The sequence below is a fragment of the Protopterus annectens genome, chromosome 14.part0 (assembly GCF_019279795.1).
Source record: "Protopterus annectens isolate FY-2018-M chromosome 14.part0, PAN1.0, whole genome shotgun sequence".
Lineage (NCBI taxonomy): Eukaryota > Metazoa > Chordata > Ceratodontiformes > Protopteridae > Protopterus > Protopterus annectens.
In genome coordinates, this window is record NC_056748.1 from 958,104,026 (window position 1) to 958,129,479 (window position 25,454).

The 25,454-nt window shown below is 39.9% G+C and overlaps 1 protein-coding gene across 1 annotated transcript in view; it reads right to left on the minus strand.

The window, feature by feature from the left end:
* LOC122789363 (tyrosine-protein phosphatase non-receptor type 13-like) overlaps positions 1 to 25,454 on the minus strand; it is a 2,815,362-nt gene that overhangs the window by 2,782,799 nt on the left and 7,109 nt on the right. Inside the window, exon 3 of the mRNA XM_044056752.1 lies at positions 17,820 to 17,885. Within this exon, the coding sequence (XP_043912687.1) occupies positions 17,820 to 17,885 (66 nt within the window). The remainder of the gene's footprint in view (positions 1 to 17,819; positions 17,886 to 25,454) is intronic.

The window sequence follows — 25,454 nt, forward strand, 5'->3', positions numbered from 1 at the left end:
CAGCATTTAATTTAACTTGCCACCTTAACTCCAGATTTCCTAACCTAATCATATCACCAACCCTTATGTCTGATAAAAATCAGACTGGGTTCAGAAGCATGCTTTCTGCAATAGCGTGTTGGCTACCACAACTATGCCTTTTGGTGCAATGAGGCCCGAAGGTAATTGCCAGTTAACTACCTGGACTTTCACATCCCAAGCTGCTACTAATTTAAAAATATGCTAATGGAACTGGAAGGCTTAATGGAAAGACTGTTTCCCATAACCATGACCATGAAAGATGTATACCTCAACCAAGTCCCACCATGTGACAAACTATGGACCCCTAGCAGTGCCACCAGAGGGGATAATAGCACTCCATTCCAATGAATGACAGCCAGAGATCACAGGTGATGTCGTCAGGCCAAACAGTGTAGTACTGAACAGGGAGGTAGGCCCTCGAGACAGGTTGAGTTTGGATGGGTTGGTAGGGACCTGGCCCACTCCACTAGTACAGTCATGCCAGATGCTGCAAAAATTAAAACAGACAGATACGTATGAAACAAAAAAAAATGAAATCATATATAAAAAAGGACAGAGACAAAGTAGAGGAGAGAAACAAGTGGCGCACGGCGACTGTGGTCCCACTTCATAAGGGCGGTGCCTCCACAGACCCTGGAAATTACCGCCCCATTAGCTTGACAAGCCTTATCTGCAAAGCCATGGAGAGGATCATAATGGAACTCATAAATAAAGACATAGGGAACTTGCAGACTTTGGATCCAACTCAGTTTGGCTTTGTCAAAGGCAGATCCTGCCTCTTAAACTTGGTTGACTTTTTCGAGACAGTCACCAAGGCCATTGATGAGGAAAGGCAGTCCATACAGCCTACCTCGACCTGGCAAAGGCCTTGACACAATACCCCACTCAGGTATCATCGAAAAACTCATCAGCTTGAATGTAAACCCATACATCACAAGATGGGTTGCAAACTGGCTAAGTGACAGAACCCACAGGGTCAGAGTTGCTGGAGCCATGTCAGACTCAAAGCCTGTCACAAGTGGTGTCCCACAGGGCTCAGTCCTGGGTCCACTCTTGTTCGGCATCTACTTTTCTGAAGTACAAGCAAACACAGGAGGGTTATGGCTGACAAAGTTTGCAGATGACTGCAAACTGGGCGCCATAGTCGAAACATCTGACACAGATATCCTCCAGAAGGGCCTCACAGAAATGGATAACTGGTGCCAGAGCCATGGCCTGAAGTTAAACGCCAAAAAAATGCATAGTCATACCCTTTGGGAAAAACAAGGCTACCCCTAGCTACCATATAGGTGGCAATCCACTGAGCACAGAAAAAGTCATCAGAGATCTGGGGACCCAGGTTGACAGTAGCCTTCGTTTGACACTCATGTTGCTAAAGTAGTTAGGAAAACCTTCTATATCACCCACCTGATCATGAAGGGATTCACATCTAGATCAAGGAGGTCATCGTCCCCTGTACTCATCACTTATTAGACCTATGATTGAGTACAATGCTGCGTTCGGAATGTATCTGACCAGACACCTGCTGCAGCTTGAAAGGCCCCAAAAGTTCCTCACCAAAAGGATAAAGGGTCTCAAAAATATGTCTTATGCTGCCCGACTGAAAGAACTCCAGCTCTATTCAGTCTCATACCGCTTGCTCAGAGGTGACCTGTGCCTGACATATAAGGCCATGTCAAACCCAGATTTGATGAATATGCTTCACCTCAAAAATCTAGATCCCTCAGAACCACAAGGGCGGAGACTTAAACCTTGACACGGTTATAAATAGAACGTGCTGGAGGGACAGATTCATCACCCAGAGACTCCCTATGCTGTGGAACAAAATCCCGGTACATGTGAGGCAGAGCACCTCTCTGGTCTTGTTCAAGAGGAATCTTGACCAATGGATGGGAGATTGCAGATATACCCCAGGGATTACTTCAGCGTCACTGCTTGACAGAGGCACAGCAAAATGATAGGCATAGTTTTTATTCAAACTAAAGGGGTGGCGAAAGCCACATAACTATGGGCTAGGCTTATAAATGCCCTTGGGCAGATAGCCTAGTATGAACCTATGAACCTATGAACCTATGAACCTATGTGACCTATCAGATCTATCTTCTACTACAAAAGCAGTACCTTTGCTTGTAGGACACTTCTGATAGTTCTGTGTAAATGCATTATGCCAAGTCTCTTCATCTGACGTGCAAGTAGGTGTGCATTTTCACATTTCCTGCAACTGTGATTATGTGTCAACATCTGGACAAGTGTCATGAAACTACTGTGGGTCAAACTTCAAGCCTGGTATGTAAACTACTGGTCATGTTGACTCACTGTAGGCATTGCACCAAGAAGAAGTATGGAGCTGCATGCAACATGGCTGCAGCACAACAGACAGGTGAATGTCAGAGGAAAGTATGACCAGCAGTGACAACTGCTGAAGTGAAGCATGTGTAATATGGTGGTAGTGGAATCAGGAAATAAATGTGCTATATAAACCTTCACAGCAGAGCTACTAATGTTAATCTTTACAATTTCATGTCTGTAGAACAGCCGGGAGTACATATATGTTTTGACATCCTTACATTGCATAAATGCCTTGGTGCAGCGGATAGCGTTGCCGCCTCACAGCAAGAGGTTCTCTGGTTTGATTCTCGGCTGGGGTGCCTTCTGTGCGGGGTCTGCATGTCCTCCCTGTGGTTGCATGGGTTTCCTCCGGGTGCTCCGGTTTCCTCCCACATCCCAAAGACATGCTGTAGGTGGATTGGACTCATTAAATTGTCCCTAGGAGTGAGTGCGTGAGTGTGTGTGCTGGGCTGGCAACTCGACACCGTAAAAAACTCTACTACCAATCATGAGCAGACAGGTGATCCGCTGTGGCGACCCCTAACCGGGAAAAAGCCAAAAGAAGAAGAAAAAGACATTGCATAAATGCCCTCATGACCCTCTCTTCCACCCAAATGCAGCAGCAAGGAGTTTGAAGACAGATAGTAACTATTTTTGACACAACTTTAAATAATACTCAATCCACTATATCCTATATTAAGGACTTGTGGGATTTTAACAAAAACTGGCAGAGTTATGTACTGGACAGTCTATGCAGAACATAATTTTATTTTATTTTATTTATTTACTTCTGTATTTATTTAACATTTGTTTACAGGAAAAGTCCAACTTGGAACAAAGCCAATTTTCAGCAGAGGTCCAAGGAGAAATGCTCTAGATGCATGTATTTGAAACATTGGAGGAAACCGGAGCACCTGGAGGAAACCCACACAAATGCAGGGAGGGCATGCAGAGTCCACACAGAAGGCACTCCAGCCGAGAAATCAAACCGGAGAACATCATGCTGTTAGGCGACAACACTACTGCTGCACCACTGCGCCATCCAATTCTTATCAAAGCATTCTTATCAAAGCAGATGTTAAATATTTATATCATATGATTCCACTGGCAAAAAAAAAAACTGTCCTTACATTTAGGCATTCCAAGGTTCCACTCATATCTTCCATTTTCTGCTCCTGGCAGGCATAACTCTATTCAAGGTTTATATCCTGCCTGCAAATGTAAGTATCCAATACTAGTGTCCAATTGCTTGTATTTCACTGCTGATCTGAGATCAATATTCTAACTTAGATTCAGTCATGCATGTAATTTCAGTTGTTACAACAGAATATTCTTTACACCACTGGTCTCATTTCCACCATTTTCATCATCTACATCATTCACATCTAACTGTGTTTGTACTTCCATTGCCAGAAATATGTTGTCATCAGTCTTTCTTCTGTTTACCTAACAGTAATGTTCTTTAATTCTTTGAAAGTTCAATTTTCATGTTGTTCTTTTAGCCCCTGTCTTGTTTCTTTTTTCTACCTTCTCTACTGGAAAAGCAACATTTTCTGTAACCTTAACATATTGTGATTGGACATTGTTATTCCCTATAAGCAGGGTATTACATATTAATGTCATATCTTTCGTTATATGCAACAAAGTCTGGAACATTTGTCTTGAATGTTTTTGTACAGGTAGTTTTATATGCCAAGCAGACTCCAAATATTATTTCCTCATGCAGACGGCAAATGTTGGAGGTGTAATGGGGAAGAGTCACCTGGGAGCATACATACATTTTTCGAGTGTAATGAGATGGCAGATTTTAAAAATTCCATACAGAGTACTCTATCAGGAAAACTGGATGAGCAAATAAGTGTAACTTAGGAAATGTTTTTATTTATTTTATTTTATTTTTTTTTGAGCTAGGATACACATTTATCAAGACCAAAATTCATTCTTATATCAGAGAAAATTTTGACCACTTGCAGTTGTGCTTTCAACTGCTCATCTGATGAACTATACTGTTTTAAGTCATAATCAAGAAGTAGTTGAGAAATCTTTAAGCAAGTCTGCTTTCTGAGATCCAATCTGTAACCAAGATAATCTGTTAAGTAAACAGCTTCATGGGTTAAGGGCAAGATAAAACAACAGCAGTAACAAAGAATCATCGTGGAATAATCCTTTTTGAATTTTTATCTGATATAATAATTTGTTCTTTTTCATAACTTAATTGCAAAGAGATTTGCCATTGCTTCATGGTCCTTTAATGTAACTGATCTATGTAGAATGCATCTTATACATCTGTAAGCACTCCTTTCTCCATGAGCGTGGGATGCTGGCAAATACTTTTTTTTGTAATCTAGCCATACCATACATAGATTCTTCCCCCTTTGCAATTCTCCATTATGTCTTTATTTAGCAACAAATGATCCTTTGTGCCATATGACTTTCTATTGTTACCCTTTTGTTCTATTGCCATGATTGAGCTTTCTAAATGACTATAAAATCTATCTGCATCAATTTCATTATATAGTTTGCACATCGTCAGAAGGGAAGCTACTGGTCTATAGTTTTTAGAATGACTTACAAGTTCACTCTTGAGGAGCATCATTTTTTCTGCAGTTCACCAGGTTGGTGTCTGTTTGGGATGCATATATAAGTAGTTCTTACTCAGGGCTAACTCTGTGTAAAGATGGTAATACTTTTAGCTAGAAGTTAGGTGCTGTATCTGGGCCTGTGGTTTTCCACTTAGGATCTTTTCTTAACTTTGTTTCAATGTCTCTGGTCATTACTTCATCCAGTTTAATATCCTGCACATTTGAACTCCTTAGAGTTTCTACATTCAGCATCTTTGTTGTGTTCCACAGGGTCTTGGGTTTGATTCCAGCTTACAGCTTGTTTGAACCAAGTACCTCCTTAAACTTTCAAGTCATTCGTGTCAAAGGTACTTTAGTACACTGAATAGACTTGATTTAACAAGGAATATGACGAAATGAACAGCAAAAAAAAAAAATACAAATATGTAACACTTTATACCCCTGGGCATAGAACTAAGCAAAGGACAGATTAGAATGGTCAGGCACAAATGGTGTTTTACTGGCCTTTATTATTTCTATAGGTGTTTATTTCTAGTGTTGTGCACCATGGAGACTCATCCATTTTTGTCTTTTTCCAGCTCATTTTTTTCTGTTTTGCATGTTTCTGTCTTAGCTTAACAGCAGATCTGTTTAGTCCTTGTATGATCAATCAGTGTATGTGGCATGTATCAGACACTTGACAGTTTGCAGCATGCATGCAGTATGTGCAGCATGCTTGAGTTACAACAAATGAAGTGTATATACACGCAACATGTGCAGTAGCTGGGGCATGTTCCACTAAGAAATGCGGAGCTGCAGAATGTATGAAGTTGGGCCACATTACACAAAGTTTTATAGCTGAATTCTAAAGGATAGTAATGATGTGACTGTTCTCTTAAAAGTAAGAATCATGTTTGGAACTGTGGTCTGAGCAATTAAAAATGGCCTCAAAGGATGGAATACATTCAAACACAGAAACCAGAACTGTTGACCTTAAATCTTAATAATGGCAGCATATAAAAAAGCAGTGTAAGTGGTGCAGCAGGTAGTGTATTCATCTTTGATGCAGTAGACTCTGTGTTCTATTCCCCTACCTGGTAGATCAATTGCCACACTGCAGTGCAATATACAGGGAATGCTGCACTCCTGAGTGCACCATCCTTCAGATGAAACATTAAACCAAGGCCCCATTTGCCTGATTTGGTGGTAGCTCAGATGAGTGTAAATGATCCCACAGCACCTATCGAAAGTAAGGGAGGTTCACTGATCACCTGGAGAAATTTCCTTTATTAATATAAATATCACCTTAAGTCTCCCTTGAAAAGAGGCTACTAGTCTAGTAGGACTAACCCAGTCAACAAGGATAAATAAAGAAACACAAAGTTGTCCCTCCTTCTCAACAAAAGCTAAAATGTGCAAGGAGTCATTTTTAGCAACAGGTTAGCCTTCCTTTTTTAACTCAGAAGGAAAATGGTATATAGATTAATGATCTTATCATCACAACAACCACAAGTTAAAAATCCAGTATAGTGAAACAACCAACTGGATGGGCAGTATATTATTAAACATTGAAAACAAACTGTTGCAAGTACGAAAAACCAAGAAGAACAGACTGTGTCAAGGTAATCAAATTATTGACTTTGTTTTGATTTTTTGATTTGACTATATTATTAAACATACTTTATTAAAACAAAAAAGTATTTTCTCTAGCACTTCGACACTGTTGTCTTTACAGAGTGCAATAGTTCATTGTGAAACACTTCACCATATACATCAAGACCACTAATTACATCATTAAGTAATAAACCAATAAACCAACTAAATCAAAAATCACCAGTTAAGCTCATTATGAAGATCCTTAGGGAACATAGTATCAAATTTAAGAATGAACATTGACTCCTTTTTAAGGCGCTTACTTTTTATATCAAATAAGTCATAAAAGTTGCAATGAATTTGTTCCAAAACAGTAACTTGTAGACCCTCTACCTGCCCATTGTGATAATCCTGAAAATGTATAGCTATAGGGCTTTCTATTTTTCCATTTTTGATGTCCCTTACATGTTCCTTAACCTTAGTTGCAAAAGACCACTGTAGCACTTGTGGGCATTCATCTTCCTATATGTTTACCAAGTGTTGTATGTCTGGATTATGACTGCTGCAGTGATGGTGGTGGGGGGGGGCCTCCACACATACCCACGTAAGAGGATGTGTGTGGACAGTAGAAGAGGATTGCACACACATCATGAGGATGCCCTAGCATAGGCTTCAAATTGCTTTTGTTCTTCATGCACACTACCCTCGGCGGTTATATGACAGTTGAGTACACTATGGGGGCAGACATACTGTACTTCACATTCATGGTGTATGTCACTGACAGGGATGTTGTCAAGCTATGGCAGACATATCCACTGCTGGGCCTGCACTTCTTCCTCAGTCGAAGGGCAAAACAATGCATTTCACCACACTTGTACCCATCGACAGTTTAGTCAACATCTGTATGCTTCTGCAGTCCACAAACACAAAAGAAATTAGGAGTCCCAGATACACCTGTATTTCTACAAGGGTCTATGAGTTCAGAGTACTGTATACCCCCTGCCAAATGTCAAAGCAAAAAGAAACATACCATAACTTCCACCAGATAGACGATATTTATACATGTGGGCTCATCCACATCACGTGCGACACGTAAAACAGGTAATGTCAACAATGGGCATGTCTGTGTCTTACTGAGTTAAAGGTTTAGCAGGTATGACATGCCACCAGCTTATACATGTAGTTCCTTGATAATACTGGTTGTCATGCCTGGCTGAAGGTGATCACCACTCCAAGGGAGAATCCTTCCAAGCAGAGAATACCATCCTACTGCAGGCCAACTATGTGCATGGTTGTCAGATGATCCAAAACAAAAGATCTAACACAGTCTTCACTGTGAGTATCTAGCAGGACCTTTAATGTGAAATCAGTGATGCTGGTGGACAAAACAGGACGTACAGACAAGTTCTGGAGGATGATCTCCAATATGGCTGTACATGAAGCACCAAGGCAACTCTAGTGGTACAGGAGCAGAAGGCTAAGGATGGAGGTATGCTGATTCAGTCATCACTGACAGACATTGTGGAGCTCCTAACATCTCTGTCTGGGAGGCCAGAAAGTCCCAGTATCCATGGTGGAGTTTTGGATGTCGTTGCATCAGAAGTCAATGTTTTTTTTATTTACACAAATGTGAGCCAGTAATTTGCCATTCATTGGGCTACATGAAATTCACTGATTAGACATCAAACCAAGTAAAGCTATATTTGTTCTCTCTCATTGTTTGATTAATAAGCAATGATAAGACTGATGTATGAACTTACCACAAAGAGGAAAAAAAAAAAAAAAAAAAGAGGCCAATAAAGGAAGAAAAAAAAACAAACAAATGAAAACACGGTAGTGAAAAGTGTCAAACATTTACCTGAATGACATGCTTGCACTGGTGGGGGAACCCCAAATAAAAATATATCAAACATGCATTCAGACAATGTCTGCATGACCGAATTACTGTGTGAAAGGCATATTATTCATTGGGCTGTTGGGACTGAGAAGGTGAGTCTAGGGGATATAATAGAGGAAATCACTGCTGGTGGATATTACTGGGAGTCCCTAGTGATTCTGTGAAGAATCCTATCCTAAATAACCTATACAAAATATAATATAATGACAGTTCCTGAAGCTTTCTGAAAAGTTAGAGTTTCCTTACCCATGATTTGTTTAGTAAGGAATCACAGTATATTTTAAAGTTATTTGACTGCCTTGTTTGAAGACTACAAAATGTAGTACCGAATTACTGGTCTGGTCAGTGAAATATGAAATGGTAAAATGATCTCCCTGCATTGACTAGACCTGTGCTACAGAATATGCATTTCTAACTTTAGTAGATACACTCTGGTCAAAAATTAAATTGTTGTTTACCATTGGTGATACCATCATTAAAGATCGAATGACAATCAGCCATCTTGAATATATAAAGTTGATAGTGGACAATTGCATACCATACCTTTCAACCTGGAAAATATGGACAAAGGCCCATGAAAAGTAGGTACAACTGGCCAAAAATTAGGACGCTGATTAACATAAAATGTGCATACATAATCTTGTAACCCTCCCACTCCCATGGAATTGTAGGATACCAACATTAACATTGAACTCATTGAATGACAAATAATGGCAGACATTTGAATTGCAGACTTAATATCCTTCTGAAAATATATAATAATGCAAAATCTTTTATTCTAGCAACTATTCAAGTTTACAGGAGCAACATTTAAAATCTGTCCCTATTTTGGGGCCTTTGTCCCAACATTATTTTTGGCTTTGCCCAATTTTTTTTGCTCTGAGAGATTGAGAGGTATGTTACCTTTACCTTTTTTTCCCTTTCCCTTCCCTTTTCTTCTCTGACATGCTGCCCCTTGCTGGGGTCCTATAATTAATTCAACTGAGGCATTGTATCTCCTCATACTTGCCCTTCTTCTATTTGTCTTAATATAATCCTTCCCATGCAGGCATTCTCTCCCGCGCGCTCACTCAAGTAGAACATGTGTAACACATGCAATATGCTATCAGTATTATACTGCTCACATTACTGAAATTCAAATAACTTGCATAACTTCAGGGAGAAAATAAGAAACCATAAAGACACTTGGACAGTACTCCAACTTTGGTAATTTGAGTTATATATGTAAAAAGTATTAGCATTCTATTGTTTCTGTAGACAATCATCCCTCCCGGCCCCGATACACATACACATGCATACAAATTCACGTGCATGTAAACCCAGCCAGCACTATTACAGACCTGTGCATGTTCGCAATTTCCTTGCTGATGTGCTCAGCAGTCAAGTGAGGCATCATTTAGTAAAAGAAAAGGCAAATGCATCTTAGCGTTTACAGGCAGGAGCTCATTTTACGTCTCAATACCACATTAGGACTTAGCAAAATATATTTTCGACTGTTGTCAGATAAAGTTTAATGGGAATCTATTTTCCCAAAGTATTTGGAATGACAAACTAAAGTGAACAGTTTTCAATGACAACTGACTTGTTAAACCAAAAAAATATAAAGCCGTTTACAATATAACCATCTATTTTTAAACATGTTTTAGAAAACCACTTAAATGACAATATTTGTTTTCCATAAAACACAGCTTAAATGCTCATCCTTACTATTTCAGTCAGTTTTTCAGAGAAACCAGTCGCTTGAAGGCTATAACACAGAATGACGCAGAAATGGAAACATGCAGTAACATAAGTTAGGTTGTTTTTAATAAAAAATGGGCAACTCTTCTCTTAAAAGTAATTATGCAAGAAAGTGCAGTGACTCATGAAGCAAGGATAGTTTGAGTCTCGTCTTCTTAAACAAAGCAGAACCATCAGAGTAAAATTTTATGTGTAACAAAGTCTCGACCGTGGCCCACGCCTTTCTCCTGTTTGCTTTCATTTAAACTATAAGTTGCTTCAAAATTTTTGCAGCACAATCTGCATTGATACCAGATTTATACAAATGAATGATAAAGATGATAACCCTTTCCTTTGATTTGTTTCACCCGAGACTCCGGCTATCACTCAAACAGACTGCTCTCTCAATCTCACCTCAAACCTGTACGACACTCACCTACACCAGTTAGGGTCTCTGGTAACCTCTGCTTCTCAGAAAGGAATTTGCACTTATTATCATGACATATTCACCACAAAGCAGGTTTTTTTCTGTCTTCACCCACTCGGCAGCTTCTATTTCCTTAGGACGGGCAGCAAATACCCCAGCCTACCTTTGCGGAGCTAAAAAGGATAGCCAATCAGAAGCTACACTTTTCCGACTCACTTCTGCTTTTATCATAATTGGTACTTCTTTACAATCAAATGAAATAAAGATGAACAGCTTTGAAATGTACTTTGATAACAGTTGTAGCCAAGATCGATCAGGGCTTTACGTATAGATGTTTTTTTTTAAGTCAAAATCCAGGGGGTGCCCTTGCACCTGTCTGCGGGTGCCCATGTGGCTTTGCAGTTAAAAATATTAGACATTGGAGTTTTATACTTTTTTGATTTTGACAAAAACTGTTGCAACCTTAACCTTCTAATTGAATTAAAGCAATATTTAAAACAATGTCATGATACATCTATGAATGCTATGACCTCCACTTCCAAGAAGTAATGGTCCAATCAAGCAGCAGAATTAACCTGGCTGTGGCACCAGCCTCCATAGTACTAATTCAATATAGTTGTAATAAATTACTTATATGCTTAAAACTGGGAAGATAACAGCTGCACTTGATATAAATACAAGGGTGGGAAGATAACAGCTGCACTTGATATAAATACAAGGGTGAGACTATCTATCTAGCTATGGATTGATCAATTTATTTATTTTACATTGCTGATCACATAAGCGCATAAGCATAAAAAAAAAAATGAAAATAAAAATGAAAAATAAATCCGAATTTAAAGAGGCCAACTGGGAATTCGTGCCACCCTATTATTTTGAGCCCAAAACCAGGAAATAATGATGAATGTGGTACAGATGAAAGGTATGCTGCATACTTCAGCACTAGTATGAATGTAAGGGGTGAAGGAAATTAGGTTGGGGTGGTAAAGCATTGTTGCTGTTGAATGGGGACAGTTTTAGTTTACTTTCTATTTGAGTACTAGGGATTCTGCGTTTTACATATGCCTTGTGAACTTTTATTCAGAACTGCAGTTCTGTTTGACTCAGCAAAACATCACTCCACTGTCTTTACTACAAACAGCAGCTAATGGCATATTAGACATCATACTATCCATAATAATCTGGAGGTCATTTTCTGGGAGTTTTAAATGGGATCATGGGGAACATTTTTCTTTGTGTGTTTGTGAATTCAGCATTTTATTTTAGGACCACATCAAGCAATTAGTTCCTTCGTAAGGTATGTGAGCGGAACGCCCTTCGGCTCCTACTATCTGGTCTTTAAAAAGACCTGAACGTTCCCCCGATTCTATCACCGTATCCATTTCTTGAAACAAACTAGTAGGACTAGAGGCATTCGCCGCAAAATCACGTTCTTCCGCTTTCTTCACCAGGAACTTCAATGAGTTCTGTATATCCAATAATAATAATCTGAAGGTCATTTTCTGGGAGTTTTAAATGGGATCATGGGGAACATTTTTCTTTGTGTGTTTGTGAATTCAGCATTTTATTTTAGGACCACATTTGAGGTTCACTAGCTATTGTCTATAATAAATATTCAGCCTATTTGAGTTAAACAGTTACTGTTGTAGTCTGCTATACATACAGTTGATTCAGCAAGGAAATATACAATTTACTGGATGAGGTAGGTGCCTCTGTTACTTTGAGTCTGCACAGCAGTTTTATTAACAACTACAGCCTCTGCCTACCTACTTCAAACACTACTGCCTCACCCACACTCGTGAATCTGTATTCCAACATGGCTACTAAACTACAGCAATGTTACAACAAAACTGCAACATTTGCAAGCAGCCCTCTCTATAGCTCTCATCATTGTACAGCCTTTCAAAAACTCAAATGGCTGAAACTACCAAAACAACTCCACTACCCTCAAATGTTCCAATCTAAAAATATCCTTATACCATGCCAATAAGAAGTCTGATCCAAATGCAAACCCTTACTAAACATGTGCAAAGCAAAAAAAAAATGTTGTATATATATATATATATATATATATATATATATATATATATATATCACACACACTGTATAAATATATCAATAGGTGAAGGACTATATGGTAACCCACTCTCCAGAGGACCTCTCTCACTCTATATCTAACTAAAGGATGACCTATCTTCATTCAAAATGCAACTGCAAATTTGTCTAATGAACCCATGACTATGTTTTTGTAGCACACCAAGATCATCCCAAAATCCCCCTCCCTTTGCTTTCCCTCTCTGATGTCATCTCTTATGCTGACCACAAGTAAGCCCATTAGAATAATCAAGAGTCTCCTGCGTAACCAAACTGGATATATTAATATCTTCCAAATACTTCTATCCATCGTCAACTATTCCTATATTCATTTACTTTGACTCTGCTGAAATATGCTCACTTCAAATACACTTTCCAACACTCATTCTTACAACATAACTAACATTCTTTAGAAACTGGTTTCATATTTATATTCTGCTGATCCCTTTCTATATTTGTCTGTTTTGCCCAATGGGTAAATACAAGATAGTGTACAAATTACTGATGATTGTCACAGATGTTTGTAATTTTAATAATTCTGTTTCATGTATTATTTTATGCACAAGCCTTACAAGCTTAGCCATGCACCCCAAACCATTGGAGTCCCAAGTATCATTGGGAAGGGTATAGAAGAGTAGCTGGTTCAACCAGCACCCCACACCCTCAGCTCTTCAACTGAAGTGAAAAAAAGACAAAAAATGGATGTTCTTTCTAATAGCATACCAACCAAGTGCCCAGATACACACCATCATCACCTCATCCATTCAGGTCCATTTCTGTGCACTGCCCCCAACCCCAACTTTTTTAATTAAAAAAAAAGTATTTTTTAAACTGCTGCACTTTATACTTGCCAGCACAGAGCACTACGCTCAAGTTTTAGTTAAAAAAAAAATGTAGCAAGCACTTGCTACATTTTAGACCACACACTTAGCTACAGTGCTCAGGTTTGACCACAAATGCAATGTTAGCTTTTAAAAGCCAGTAATGCATAAAAGAGAGATCACCCGGCCAAGCGAGCCCCCAACACTTTCTGCCCACAGCAGTTACCCCTCTCGGCCTACCCTAGCTACACTACTGTGGGAGGCAAGTTAGTAGGCAGGTAGCTAAGGGTTTATAGGTGGGAGTATTAGTTAGGATAATAGTTTTCTTACTGACTATGTCCATAAGGGACTTGGGGGGGCCAGACAGGATAAATTTACGATTTTCCATCCAATTGTCAAGGTATCGTCTGAAAAGGGTCATGGTCAAATTATGTTTTACATGGGATAGGGTGCCTATTACCTAATGCAGAGATCTTCTGGAACACATCTTGTCTCTCCAGCATTTTCTGTTTTTGTCACAGTCACTGTGACCAGTAAAAAGACTGCATACTCACTTACACACAGTGCAGCATTGAAAAGAATAAGGCCTGCTCAACTTTGTGATGCTTAACTGATTTCAGCATCTACAATGTCATCAAGGAACCACAGTCACTGAGGTGACTAATGGATCTGTTGTACATCACTGAGCAGTGCAGAGGCTGAAACTAAACCATGATATCTATATCTATTGCACATGCGCCACCTGCTGGTAAACCAAATTAACATACATGAAAACACAAAAAATGCTAACTTGAGTCTCCAATTCAGATATTTTTTTTCCAACTTTTATTTTATTGTACTTTTCAACATTTTATGTACAAAAATATACAACATGACATTCCTTTATGAACAGGTAACCTTGACATGACAATTAAATTAATGCCTTTTAATATCCGCGGTGGTGCAGCGGTAGCGTTGTTGCCTCACAGCAAGAGGTTCTTCCATTCGATTCTCGGCTGGAGCGCTTTCTGTGTGGAGTCTGCATGTCCTCCCAGCGGTCGAGTGGCATTCGAAAGACATGCGTAGAATGGATATGCCTTTGTTGAAGGTTGTGCGTCGAGCTGGCACCTGTAAAAAAATCTACTGCCAATCATTAGCAGACCGGAGTTACGCTGTGGCGACCCCTAACCGGGAAAAGCCGAAAGAAGGACAACGTCTAGTCTTGATTTACCAAAATTCTAGTATCTAGAGAGACAGGTTCGCATGTACATATAAATTGAATGTTTGGAGTAAAATGGGCATAAATTTAGAAATAAGTGGTGAGTAACAGGATTTATTTACACATAATATATACAACTATTTACATATAGTGCTACAAGTTTTTTAAAGTTAGTGAATAATCACTTCGTTACTATGAAAGTCAGAAATGAAACTATCAGAGACTACTATCTGTTAAAACCTCATAAGGAAGAAACTTCCAAAAACTACGTAGGGACGGGTTGACAGATTGCTTTCATGGTATAACTTATTTCAAAATGTGTTCTAGGATAAGATTACAAAAATTGAGACATTTCATGTGCTTATTTCTATTACCTATAATCACTTTGTGAGATATGATATATTTAGAGGCCATGTTAGTAAAACCCTTCCACTCTTATTTTTGACCTGTCAAGCCAGTTTTGGGTGATGTGCAGTTTGGCTAACGCAAAAACAACAATCAGTATATTCAAGTCAGATCTGGGCATATCGACGGGACTCGCATGCAAGTTACCAAATTACCAAGATAGGGTAGATTTCCCGTAGCCCATTTTCTGAAGTTTGATCCTTAATGAGTTCCATAGGTTCTGTGCATATTTACGGTACCAGAGAATATGCAAAAGGTCAGCCAGCTGTGATGGACAAAAAGGGAAAAGAGGAGAAATTCTTGGGAAGAAATTATTTAGACATTCCGGTGTATAGTAGGCATTATTGTTTATCATTAACTGGGTATATACAAGCTTCATGAAGGGGGAGAATTTATTTGTGTTATTTAAAGCGTGAGAGAATTGAACATCAGTTAAATTAGGATTTATGTCCTTCCAATAGTGAACATATGTAAGAGAAGATTGGTATTTAATAGCACAGATTAGCTTATATGAAGCCAATAACATCTTGTTTTTGACTTTAAAATTTTCATTCGGGATTGTGAAAGATTTACATCTTCCTCTACACCATCAGGGATGCCTCTAATAGAAGACACCAGTTCTTTAATTTGCCTCAGTATTGGGGTATATTTGTTACTTAGGTTAAGATTAACTTTAATACCACTTAAGGAGTTGTCCTTTAGTCTATAGAAGTCCCAGACAGTATAGCTTTTGATTTGGGGAAATAGGTCTAAGTTTACCATTTTGTTGCCTAATTTCAGGTTTGGGTTTAGATGGACTGGCTGCAGAAAGACAAGTGCACATTCTCTAGATGTAAAAAGGAAAGGAGATTTTGAAATGATTTGATTTTATGTTTGATTAGATTATGTATTTTAGAGTCCTTTAGTATGAATTTATCCATGAAAGGTAAGGCTTTAGGGTTTATGTTAAGTGTTTTGAAATGAGGGTTTGATCCATTGTGGAGATTGGTTTAAGTTATTGGGGTTATGGCCAGCAATTAAAAGGATTCGATTGGCACATATGTCATAGTATAACTTGAAATCTGGTAGACCCAGTCCTCCCTTGCGTTTTGGGAGCATTAGTTTTGGTAGAGCAATTCTTGGGGGTTTGGGAAAACAGATAAATTTAGATAAAGTTTTATTGATTCTCTTAGAGAAGTTCATAGGGATAATAGAGTTGGTTGCATTAAATTGGTACAAAATTTTGGGACGGATATTCATTTTAATCAATGCTACTCTGGACAAAATGGGAAGCTTCATGTTTTTCCATCTATCCGGGTCATGTTCAATATTCCTCCAAGTTTTAAGAAGGTAATTTTGAAAGAAATTCTTTTGATTATATTCAAACCTTGTACTGAATTACTGGAAAGTATATTTTAATTTAATTGCAGTGCCTGGAAAAAGAGACGAGTTGTGTCCTATTGGATTAAATGCGAAGATGAATGACTTGGAGGGGTTGACTTCATAGTTAGATGCTTTCGAGAAGATATCAACAGTTTTTAAGATTTTATTTAAATCAGTGTTAGGTAATTGGAAGTATATATTGAGGTCATCAGCAAAGGCTGATAATAACAGGTTGTTGTTCAGTGCCCTGGGAATATGATGAAAGGTTCCCTGTGATAGATAAATAAATAGGGGTTCAATATAAATGTTAAAGAGATATGGCGAAAGGGGGCAACCTTGCCTTGTGCCATTAATTAATTTTATTCTGTTAGAGCAGGATCTTTTAATGAATAGTGTGGCATATGAAGAGTTATTTGAATGAATAGTGTGGTATATGAAGAGTTATTTCATATATTATATTTATGAACGCGTTTGGAATACTGAAATGCTGTCGAGTCAAGAACAAAAAGTCCAAGTTAACTCTGTCAAAGTCTCCAATTCAGATCTTAAGAGGATGACTATCATCCGCTTTGTAAACTGACAATGATGTTCTCGTGTCTGTGGTATATATGCCACAATATGGATGGAAGTATAAGCCACTGGATAGGAAACATCCAGTTTAACCACCTTGCAAAATGAAAAGCAAAGCATTTTATGTTCATTCATTGCCCAACTGCCTACTTCATTTATTTATTTAGCTTTGTTAAATGTGCAAGTTAATCCATTTCAGAGGTGCAGGGGAGCTGAAGCCTATAACAGCAGTCAACTGGTACAAAGCAGAGAAACTACTTCAAAAAGGATGTCAGTTTAACTCAGAATTCACACACAATGGCAGTCATTCACTCAAAAATAACATGCACTTAACAATTTGGATGTTACTCAGTATCTTACCTACTGCACATCATCAGGATGCAAAACATAACAGAAGCAGACAGCAAAATCTTACAAATGACACAAGGATGGACTCTGCACAGAAGGCACCCTGAAGGTGATCTAAACTGGAGAACGAAGCAGTGTGAAGTACCAACAATAATAAATGCACTAATGTGCAGCTACCCCCAAAAAACATATTTTCTAAATTCCCCCTTTAAGCAAGTTTAGACAGATTTCCTTATCAAGCTATGGCATACAATGTAATGGGCATCCTACTGCTTTTCTCTGTTGTGTTACTAGCCAATGCAATGTGGATGCTCACTGTCTTACATTGTTGCACGAACCTTATACTAACAGTGTATCATGTTGTTTCTGGCTTTTAATTTAAACACATGTAGAGTGCTATCAAGCTGCACTGGTCTGTGGTGGTTTATCAAAGGAAATCATGTTACTTAGTAAATAACATCTTCGTGTAGGATACCTGATTTTGAGGAACTTGATAGTCGGCTGTCCAGTAAAGTGTCATTCCCAAAGAGTACACAAACATCTACAAGAAAAAAAGAAAAAAAAATGTTCAGTACCAAACTTTTCCAGTTACTATGCTCACAACATGCACAACACGAAACAATAACTTATAAACCACTGCTGTTGCTGTAAAACTATTGGTACATAAACCACTGTATTCACCTAACAAGCACAACTGCCTCAACCAACGCCCTGTGCTGTCCACAAATCAACACCCAACCCCCTCAGCACAACTTCTGCAAAACATGCAGGAAGATCTTCCTGCAGACAGTCATTCAGGTTCACTTTCTGTGCCTTGTCCTCAACTACCCTTCCTTACATTAGAGGAGCAAAGATAAAAAAAAAAAAAAAAAAAAAAAACTTTGGTTTTAAACTGTAGCAGTCCGTTTGCTAAAGTTTATATCCCACAGTCCTCATGTTTGCCCGCAAATGGAATAGCAGCTTTTAAAAGCAGATATTGCGCTAAGAACGACTGGGACAATGGCTGGCCAATTGGATCACGGTCTAAGACTTTGCACCTGGGGCAGTTGCCCCTTTCACCCTGCTAAGCCATGCTACTGTTTCATCTCATTAGAACTCTTATATTGCTCGTCACATACTTTATTCATACGATGTATGATTCTGGGCTTTAGTTTTACATGGTAATAGCTTTCCCATTATCTCTGTCCTCAGCCTCAAATATACGCAGCTGCTACTGTGCCCTGACTCATGAATGAACTAGGTCTGCTTGTAGCAGTCCATAATTCTGGTTAATTAACTAGACAAATAACTGCTAACCATTCTCAACTAATACTATGTCTTTAAATCACTGCCGTAATAGTCACCTCTCTCCAGAACAATGTGAATCTTCCTCTAACAGGAATTAACATACTACTATCCCCTTCCTCCCAACTAACATGTAGGACAAATGCATCTTCTGACTTCGTTCAGTACATTCCTCATTTGTTTCATGTCCTCTTCCAACCACTCCTCACTTATGCAAATTGATGGTTGCTGCAAAATAGAGCTGAGAAATACAGAAATGAAGTGTTCTAAAGCTTTGCACAGTTTCTCAATTAAAATAACCAGTTGTCAGTGGCAAAAATTGTTATTTCAAAAATAAATATTTGAGATAGCCAGAACTTATGCTTGTGTTGCAAGTGTAGCAAATGTTAACTACTTAATACCAAAAGCTGTCAAAAAAAAATGCCAAAAGTTCTCAAGGTTAGGTAGTAAATTTAGGAGCTGATGTAATCCATCATAACTTCTATAGTCCCATATTGTTTGTGTAAGGGAATAACTCTCCAAGATGAGACAATATCATGATAAAAAAGCAGCAAATGGTATATTTGCAGTTGCCATATCTATACACAGAAACATCAAAAAACATATTTTGAATAAGTAAGAACTAATTTTGCATCGCATATGATATCTAATCAAAATAATGTGATTTACAACTGTTGTGCTGAAAGCTGTCTTACAAAACATGAAATTTAAAACTATGAAGGTTATTTACCAGATTACAGCTTTTGTCATGTGTATAATCGAACATCAGATTAATTACAAAGAATCACTACCCATAAAAAACTATTAAACTAATCACATTGATTTAATTATCTGAACACTGACAAAATCATCATCATCAGCCTCCTTTTCCACATTTTAAAAGGGTTTGGGATGTTGTTTCAAACTGTCACCACTTATGCTCATTCATCTTCTTCGACAGTCATGCCTGCCCACCTAAGGTCTTCTTCTCACCCAGTCCATCCATCTCTTGGTAGGATGTCTTCAGTTGTTCTTGCCTTCTTCTGGTCTCTACCAAATCTGTTTTAATAAATCATTTTCTGCTTTTCTGCATATGTGACTGAACCACCATAATCTGCTTTCTCGTGTACCTTCTCTGTAAGTGGGCTTATTTCAGCCTCTGCTGTAATGTCCTCATTTCTTTGCTTGCTCACAATGTAGATCTTACTGTCCATCTCAGGCACTTCATCTCCATCACCTCAAGCTTCCTCAGTTGCTCTGCCTACACTGTCCAGGTTTCTGTACCACAGAGACATACAGCTTGCACCACTGTTTTGTACACCTTAATTTTAGATTTCTTTGGGATTAGTTTATCACACACAAACACTGACACTTTGTGCCATCTGGCCACAGCACTTCTGATTCTAGCTTTGACCACCTGTTCTCCTCATCCACACCTCCCAGATCACATGGGTGATGGACTACATCAATAAACAGGTCAGAGTAGGCACATCAACAAAGCTGCTGTATGCAAATGAATGTGGCAAAACATGCAGAATCTGAAAAGGAACTTCAGCAAATGACAAAGTGCTGACATGCAAAACAGAAGGCACATAGGATGGGATGAAAATGTGTACAGGTAAGACAGTGGTCTTGGAAGCAAATGGAGGAGTCATGGTAATGCTCCCTTACACTTATCCTCTGTGGTTCAAATGCACACCTCAGTGTCAGTGCACATTTCAGATGCTGTGAGGACTGGGGACGCAGTTGCACCCTGTGAGAAGCTCAAACATACAGGATGCTTGTCATGCACTGATGAGGCTGTGCACTCATCCTGTAGCTCTACAGATACTTCTGTAATTAGAGATCAGCTGTGAGATACATTTCTACAGTTTTTCCCACCCTCCCTCCCTGTTGGTATAGTGTTTTTATAGTTGGTGGCTTTGCAGTTGCCCGCCCCTAGTGTAAATTTGATCTGGGACCCTCTTCTCAGTCTAGTGTCATTACCTCATTCTACCCAGTACAGGGAGAACATTTGAGAAGGCCAATCAGCTTAGTTTCTGCTACTCCTTTCTCTCTTTCCACTAAAAAAAAAAAAAATGTATCTGCTTTTACTGTATTTGTGTTTCTCCCTACTTTATTTTGCTTTTGCGTCATCTTAAAAGTACTCAATTGTATTTATTACTGCTTGGTGAAACTCATTCTAAGCCTTTTAGTTTAAGCACTTGGGCTTCAGACCACTTGTTTTACATTAGGAAGGTTTGTGGTCTACACTGTAGTGGCAGAACAGGTAGCTTACATCCTTCTAAAAGTGTATTAATTCTGGTTTAAGCACTTGGGCTTCAGGCCAGTTATTTTACATTAAGATGGTTCGTGGTCTGCACTCTTGTGGGAGGAGAGGCTGGACTCTGCCCTTCTGAGCTGGAAATTTCTGGTTAAAGGCTTATAGTGCCTGCATATTTGAACTGCTTCTTAATAAAATTGGTAAACCTTGTTTGCTGTAGCACAGACTAGATCCAGGCCTGCTGAATCTAGCTTTGTTTGTATAACTTGAGCACTAATCCAGGCATTCTTTAAAGTATTCAATTGTATTTATTACTGCTTGGTAGTAACTTGATTAAAGTGTAGCTATCATTCTAAGTCTTTTGGATTAAGCACTTGGGCTTCAGACCAGTTGTTTTACATTAGGAAGGTTTGTGGCCTGCACTGTGGTGGCAGGACAGGTAGCTTGCATCCTTCTAAGTTGGGAACTGCTGATAGAGGGCTCAGTGTCTGTTATTCTAAAAGTGTATTAGTTCTGGTTTAAGCACTTGGGCTTCAGGCCAGTTATTTTACATTAAGAGGGTTCATGGTCTGCACTCTTGTGGGAGGAGAGGCTGGACTCTGCCCTTCTGAGCTGGGAATTTCTGGTTAAAGGCTTATAGTGCCTGCATATTTGAACTGCTTCTTACTGTAATTGGTACACCTTGTTTGCTGTAGCATAGACTAAATCCAGGCCTGCTGAATCTAGCTTTGTATGTATGCTTGTTGTTTGTTTGCTTGTTATTTCCCTGAAAAGCTAATTCCACCTAAAATGCGACTTTTCAGTGCTTCTGTGGATCCCTAGTGATATCTGCATTGCTTACTGTACTTATTTCCTTGTTTCACTTGAAAGAAAGTTACTGTTTGTCGTTTTTTCATTTAGGTTACCTGTAACACACTGCATTTAAGTTACCTGGCACTTGCTCAATAAAGCAATTATACAAGTCAGCACTAAAATATTAAAAGCACTACACCCTCACAAACTCCCCTTGAGTACCTCGTTCCCCACTGGCCCTTTTTTTTCAATTATAAAGGAATTCCCAATACTATTCTAGCATGTTCAAAGGTCAGTTGTCAATCTCCTCTCCGGTCCAGCTGGTGAATCTGGGAATCTTGAGGCAATGTTACAACTGCCTCATGTACTCAGCGACAACCCTCTCCTCCTCCCAACAAATTCCAACACATGTGAGAGATGCAACCATATAGCCAAACTGGAGGCTAAGCTCTCTCAACTCAGTACTGGCGTAACCAGTCAGGAGGAGAAGGAAACCACACTCACTACAATTCCAGGAAACCACAGACTACAATTCCAGTCTCACATAGACCTACCACGACAGCAAATCAAACACATAAACACACAAAAACATACTCGGAAGCTCTAAATAAAAATCTGCCTAAGCAGCAGAGACCTCCAAAGCAGACACCCAAGCAATCGCTACCCCAAAACAAAACAAGTGCAACACATAGCTCACAAAGCCAGTGTGCCGAACAGTCACAGCCCTTAAGGCTAAACAACACACCTGATACACTTGTAATAGGTGACTCTATCGTCAGGCACACTGACGTCCCGCTCACCAGGCTGAACAAGGAGAAGGTCACGGTGAGCTGCCGGTCGGGCACTAGGATCCGCCACATAACACAAGCACTCAGGTCACTCCAAGGCAAGTACAAATATGACTCAGTCATTGTCCATGCTGGTGTGAATGACCTGAGACGTACCTCCCTGGACTACATGAAAAGAGACATAGAGGAGCTCTCTGAGCATGTAGCCCAGGCTGGTATGACCCTGACTTTGAGTAGCATCTTACCCTCACCAAGAATGATGCCACAATATGAAGACAAGATGATCAATTTCAACAATTGGCTTAAGTATTGGTGTCATTCAAAGGGGATCCAATGCCTGTCAGCATGGGATGACATGCTCGACAAGCCACAATGCTTCGCTAGGGACGGCTTGCACCTGTCACCCTTGGGCTTTCGGATATTAGCAAAGGCTCTTGCTACCCCCATAGTGCCTTTTTTAGGCAAGGCTCAAAAGACAAACCCACCTTCATAGGTATCACAAGGGATAAGAAACTAAGAGTAATGTTAATCAACGCCAGAAGTCTAAACCTCAAGATGCACGCACTCGAAACTCTCCTTAGCATGGAGAACATCGATATCTGTGCAGTAACAGAAACCTGGTTCAAGGCTCCCGAGAGCACCCCAGCACTACCAGGTTATACCTCATACCATGCTTTTCGGCCCTAAAACTTGGACCGAACCACAAAAGGAGGGGGAGTATCAATATTCGTCAAAGATACCCACACCTCCAGGTTGGTGGCACAGCACAAAGCATCAGAGACTATCCATGTGCAACTAACAGTGGGTAAAACTGCCTTCCAGTTTATAGCCTGCTACAGACCACCCTCCCAAACCCAGGAACCCCACTCGGCTTTCCTGAGAACACTGGAAAATATGAATCTCTCCAAACACCATTATAATGGGCGACTTCAACTACCCAAACATAGACTGGGAGCATTACTCTAGCTAAAATACCCTAGCCCAAAGGTTCCTAGAATTTATAAACTCAAATGCTATGGAACAACTTGTTACCACTCCCACAAGAGGGGAAAACATACTGGACCTGATCATCACCAACATGGGGACTTTATGCTCCAGACCAGAAGTGTATCCCTCACTGGTAAGATCAGACCATAAACTAATCTCACTGGATATTCACATCCCGACCCCACCCCCCCGCCCAGAAAACCACAGTGAAAAACTTCTCTAAAGCAAATTTCACACTCCTCAAAACTGAGGTGGAATCTTTCAAAGCCCCCGGGCCTGTGGAAAATATGGCCCAGACCGCAGAATCCTTTATAAACGCATTCTATGAACACCTTCAGGAATGCATGGATCATGCAATCCCAAATAAAACCAAGAACCAATCCTCCAAAGGCAGACGTCCTGTCTGGTGGACCCCAGCCATAAACAAACTATACAATAGAAGGAGGAAGCTACTACATGATAGAGCAAAATCCCAAAAAGGGAAGGCATCTCTGATCAGTATTAGCAAAAAACTACGGGCACTCATAAAATTGTCTAAGGCCAGCTTCGAGAGAAATATTGCACAGGACACTAAGGATAATCACAAAGCTTTCTTTAGTTATGTTAGTAACCTGGGTGGGAATTCCCAGATATGCTCAGAATTAGTCCAAAATGACAAAAAATACACCGAACCCACAGACATTGCCAACATGCTAGCTGACAGATTCAGTGCAAACTCCCCCCCCCTCCCCACCAAAAGGGCAAATATCTATCCCAGCAGAGTGCTGCCACCCTGACATCTCAGATGCTCAGGTAAGAGCCGCCCTCTCCAAAGCAAAAAAACACAGCATCAATGGGACAAGACGGTGTCCCGGGCTGCGTCCTACATGAACTCCAAGAAGAGCTAAACCCAAACATAAAACTATTGTTCAATCTCAGCCTTACTACAGGATATGTACCCAAAGAGTGGCGTACAGCAAGAGTGGTCCCTCTCCACAAAGGTGGTGCCTCAACGGATCCTGGAAACTATCACCCCATAAGCCTGACTAGCTTGGTCTGCAAAGCTATGGAAAGGATCATCATGGACCTCATAAATAAAGATATTGGGGACCTACAGACACTGGATCCTACCCAGTTCGGCTTTGTTAAGGGCAGATCCTGCCTCTTAAACCTGGTTGATTTCTTTGAAACAGTCACCAAGGCCATTGACGAGGGGAAGGTGGTCCACACAGCCTACCTGGACCTCGCAAAAACTTTCGATACAATACCCCACTCGGGCATTATAGATCAGCTCACCAGCTTAAATATAAACCCCTGTGTCACTAGATGGGTTGCAAACTGGCTCAATGGTGGTGCCTCAACGGATCCTGGAAACTATCGCCCCATAAGCCTGACTAGCTTGGTCTGCAAAGCTATGGAAAGGATCATCATGGACCTCATAAATAAAGATATTGGGGACCTACAGACACTGGATCCTACCCAGTTCGGCTTTGTTAAGGGCAGATCCTGCCTCTTAAACCTGGTTGATTTCTTTGAAACAGTCACCAAGGCCATTGACGAGGGGAAGGTGGTCCACACAGCCTACCTGGACCTCGCAAAAACTTTCGATACAATACCCCACTCGGGCATTATAGATCAGCTCACCAGCTTAAATATAAACCCCTGTGTCACTAGATGGGTTGCAAACTGGCTCAAGGACAGAACCCACATGGTTAGAATTGCTGGAGCCATGTCAGACTCCAAACCAGTTACAAGTGGCGTCCCACAAGGCTCAGTCCTGGGACCTCTCTTGTTCGGTATATATTTCTCGGAGGTACAGCCCAACACAGAAGGACTGTGGCTGACCAAGTTCGCAGATGACTGCAAACTGGGCGCCATAATCGACTCTCCAGCCGACACAAGCATCCTCCAAAAGGGCCTCATAGAAACAGACAACTGGTGCCAGAGCCATGGCCTCAAGTTAAATGCCAAAAAGTGTATAGTCATCCCCTTTGGCAAAAACAAAGTACCCACAAATTACCACATAGGTGGTAATCCA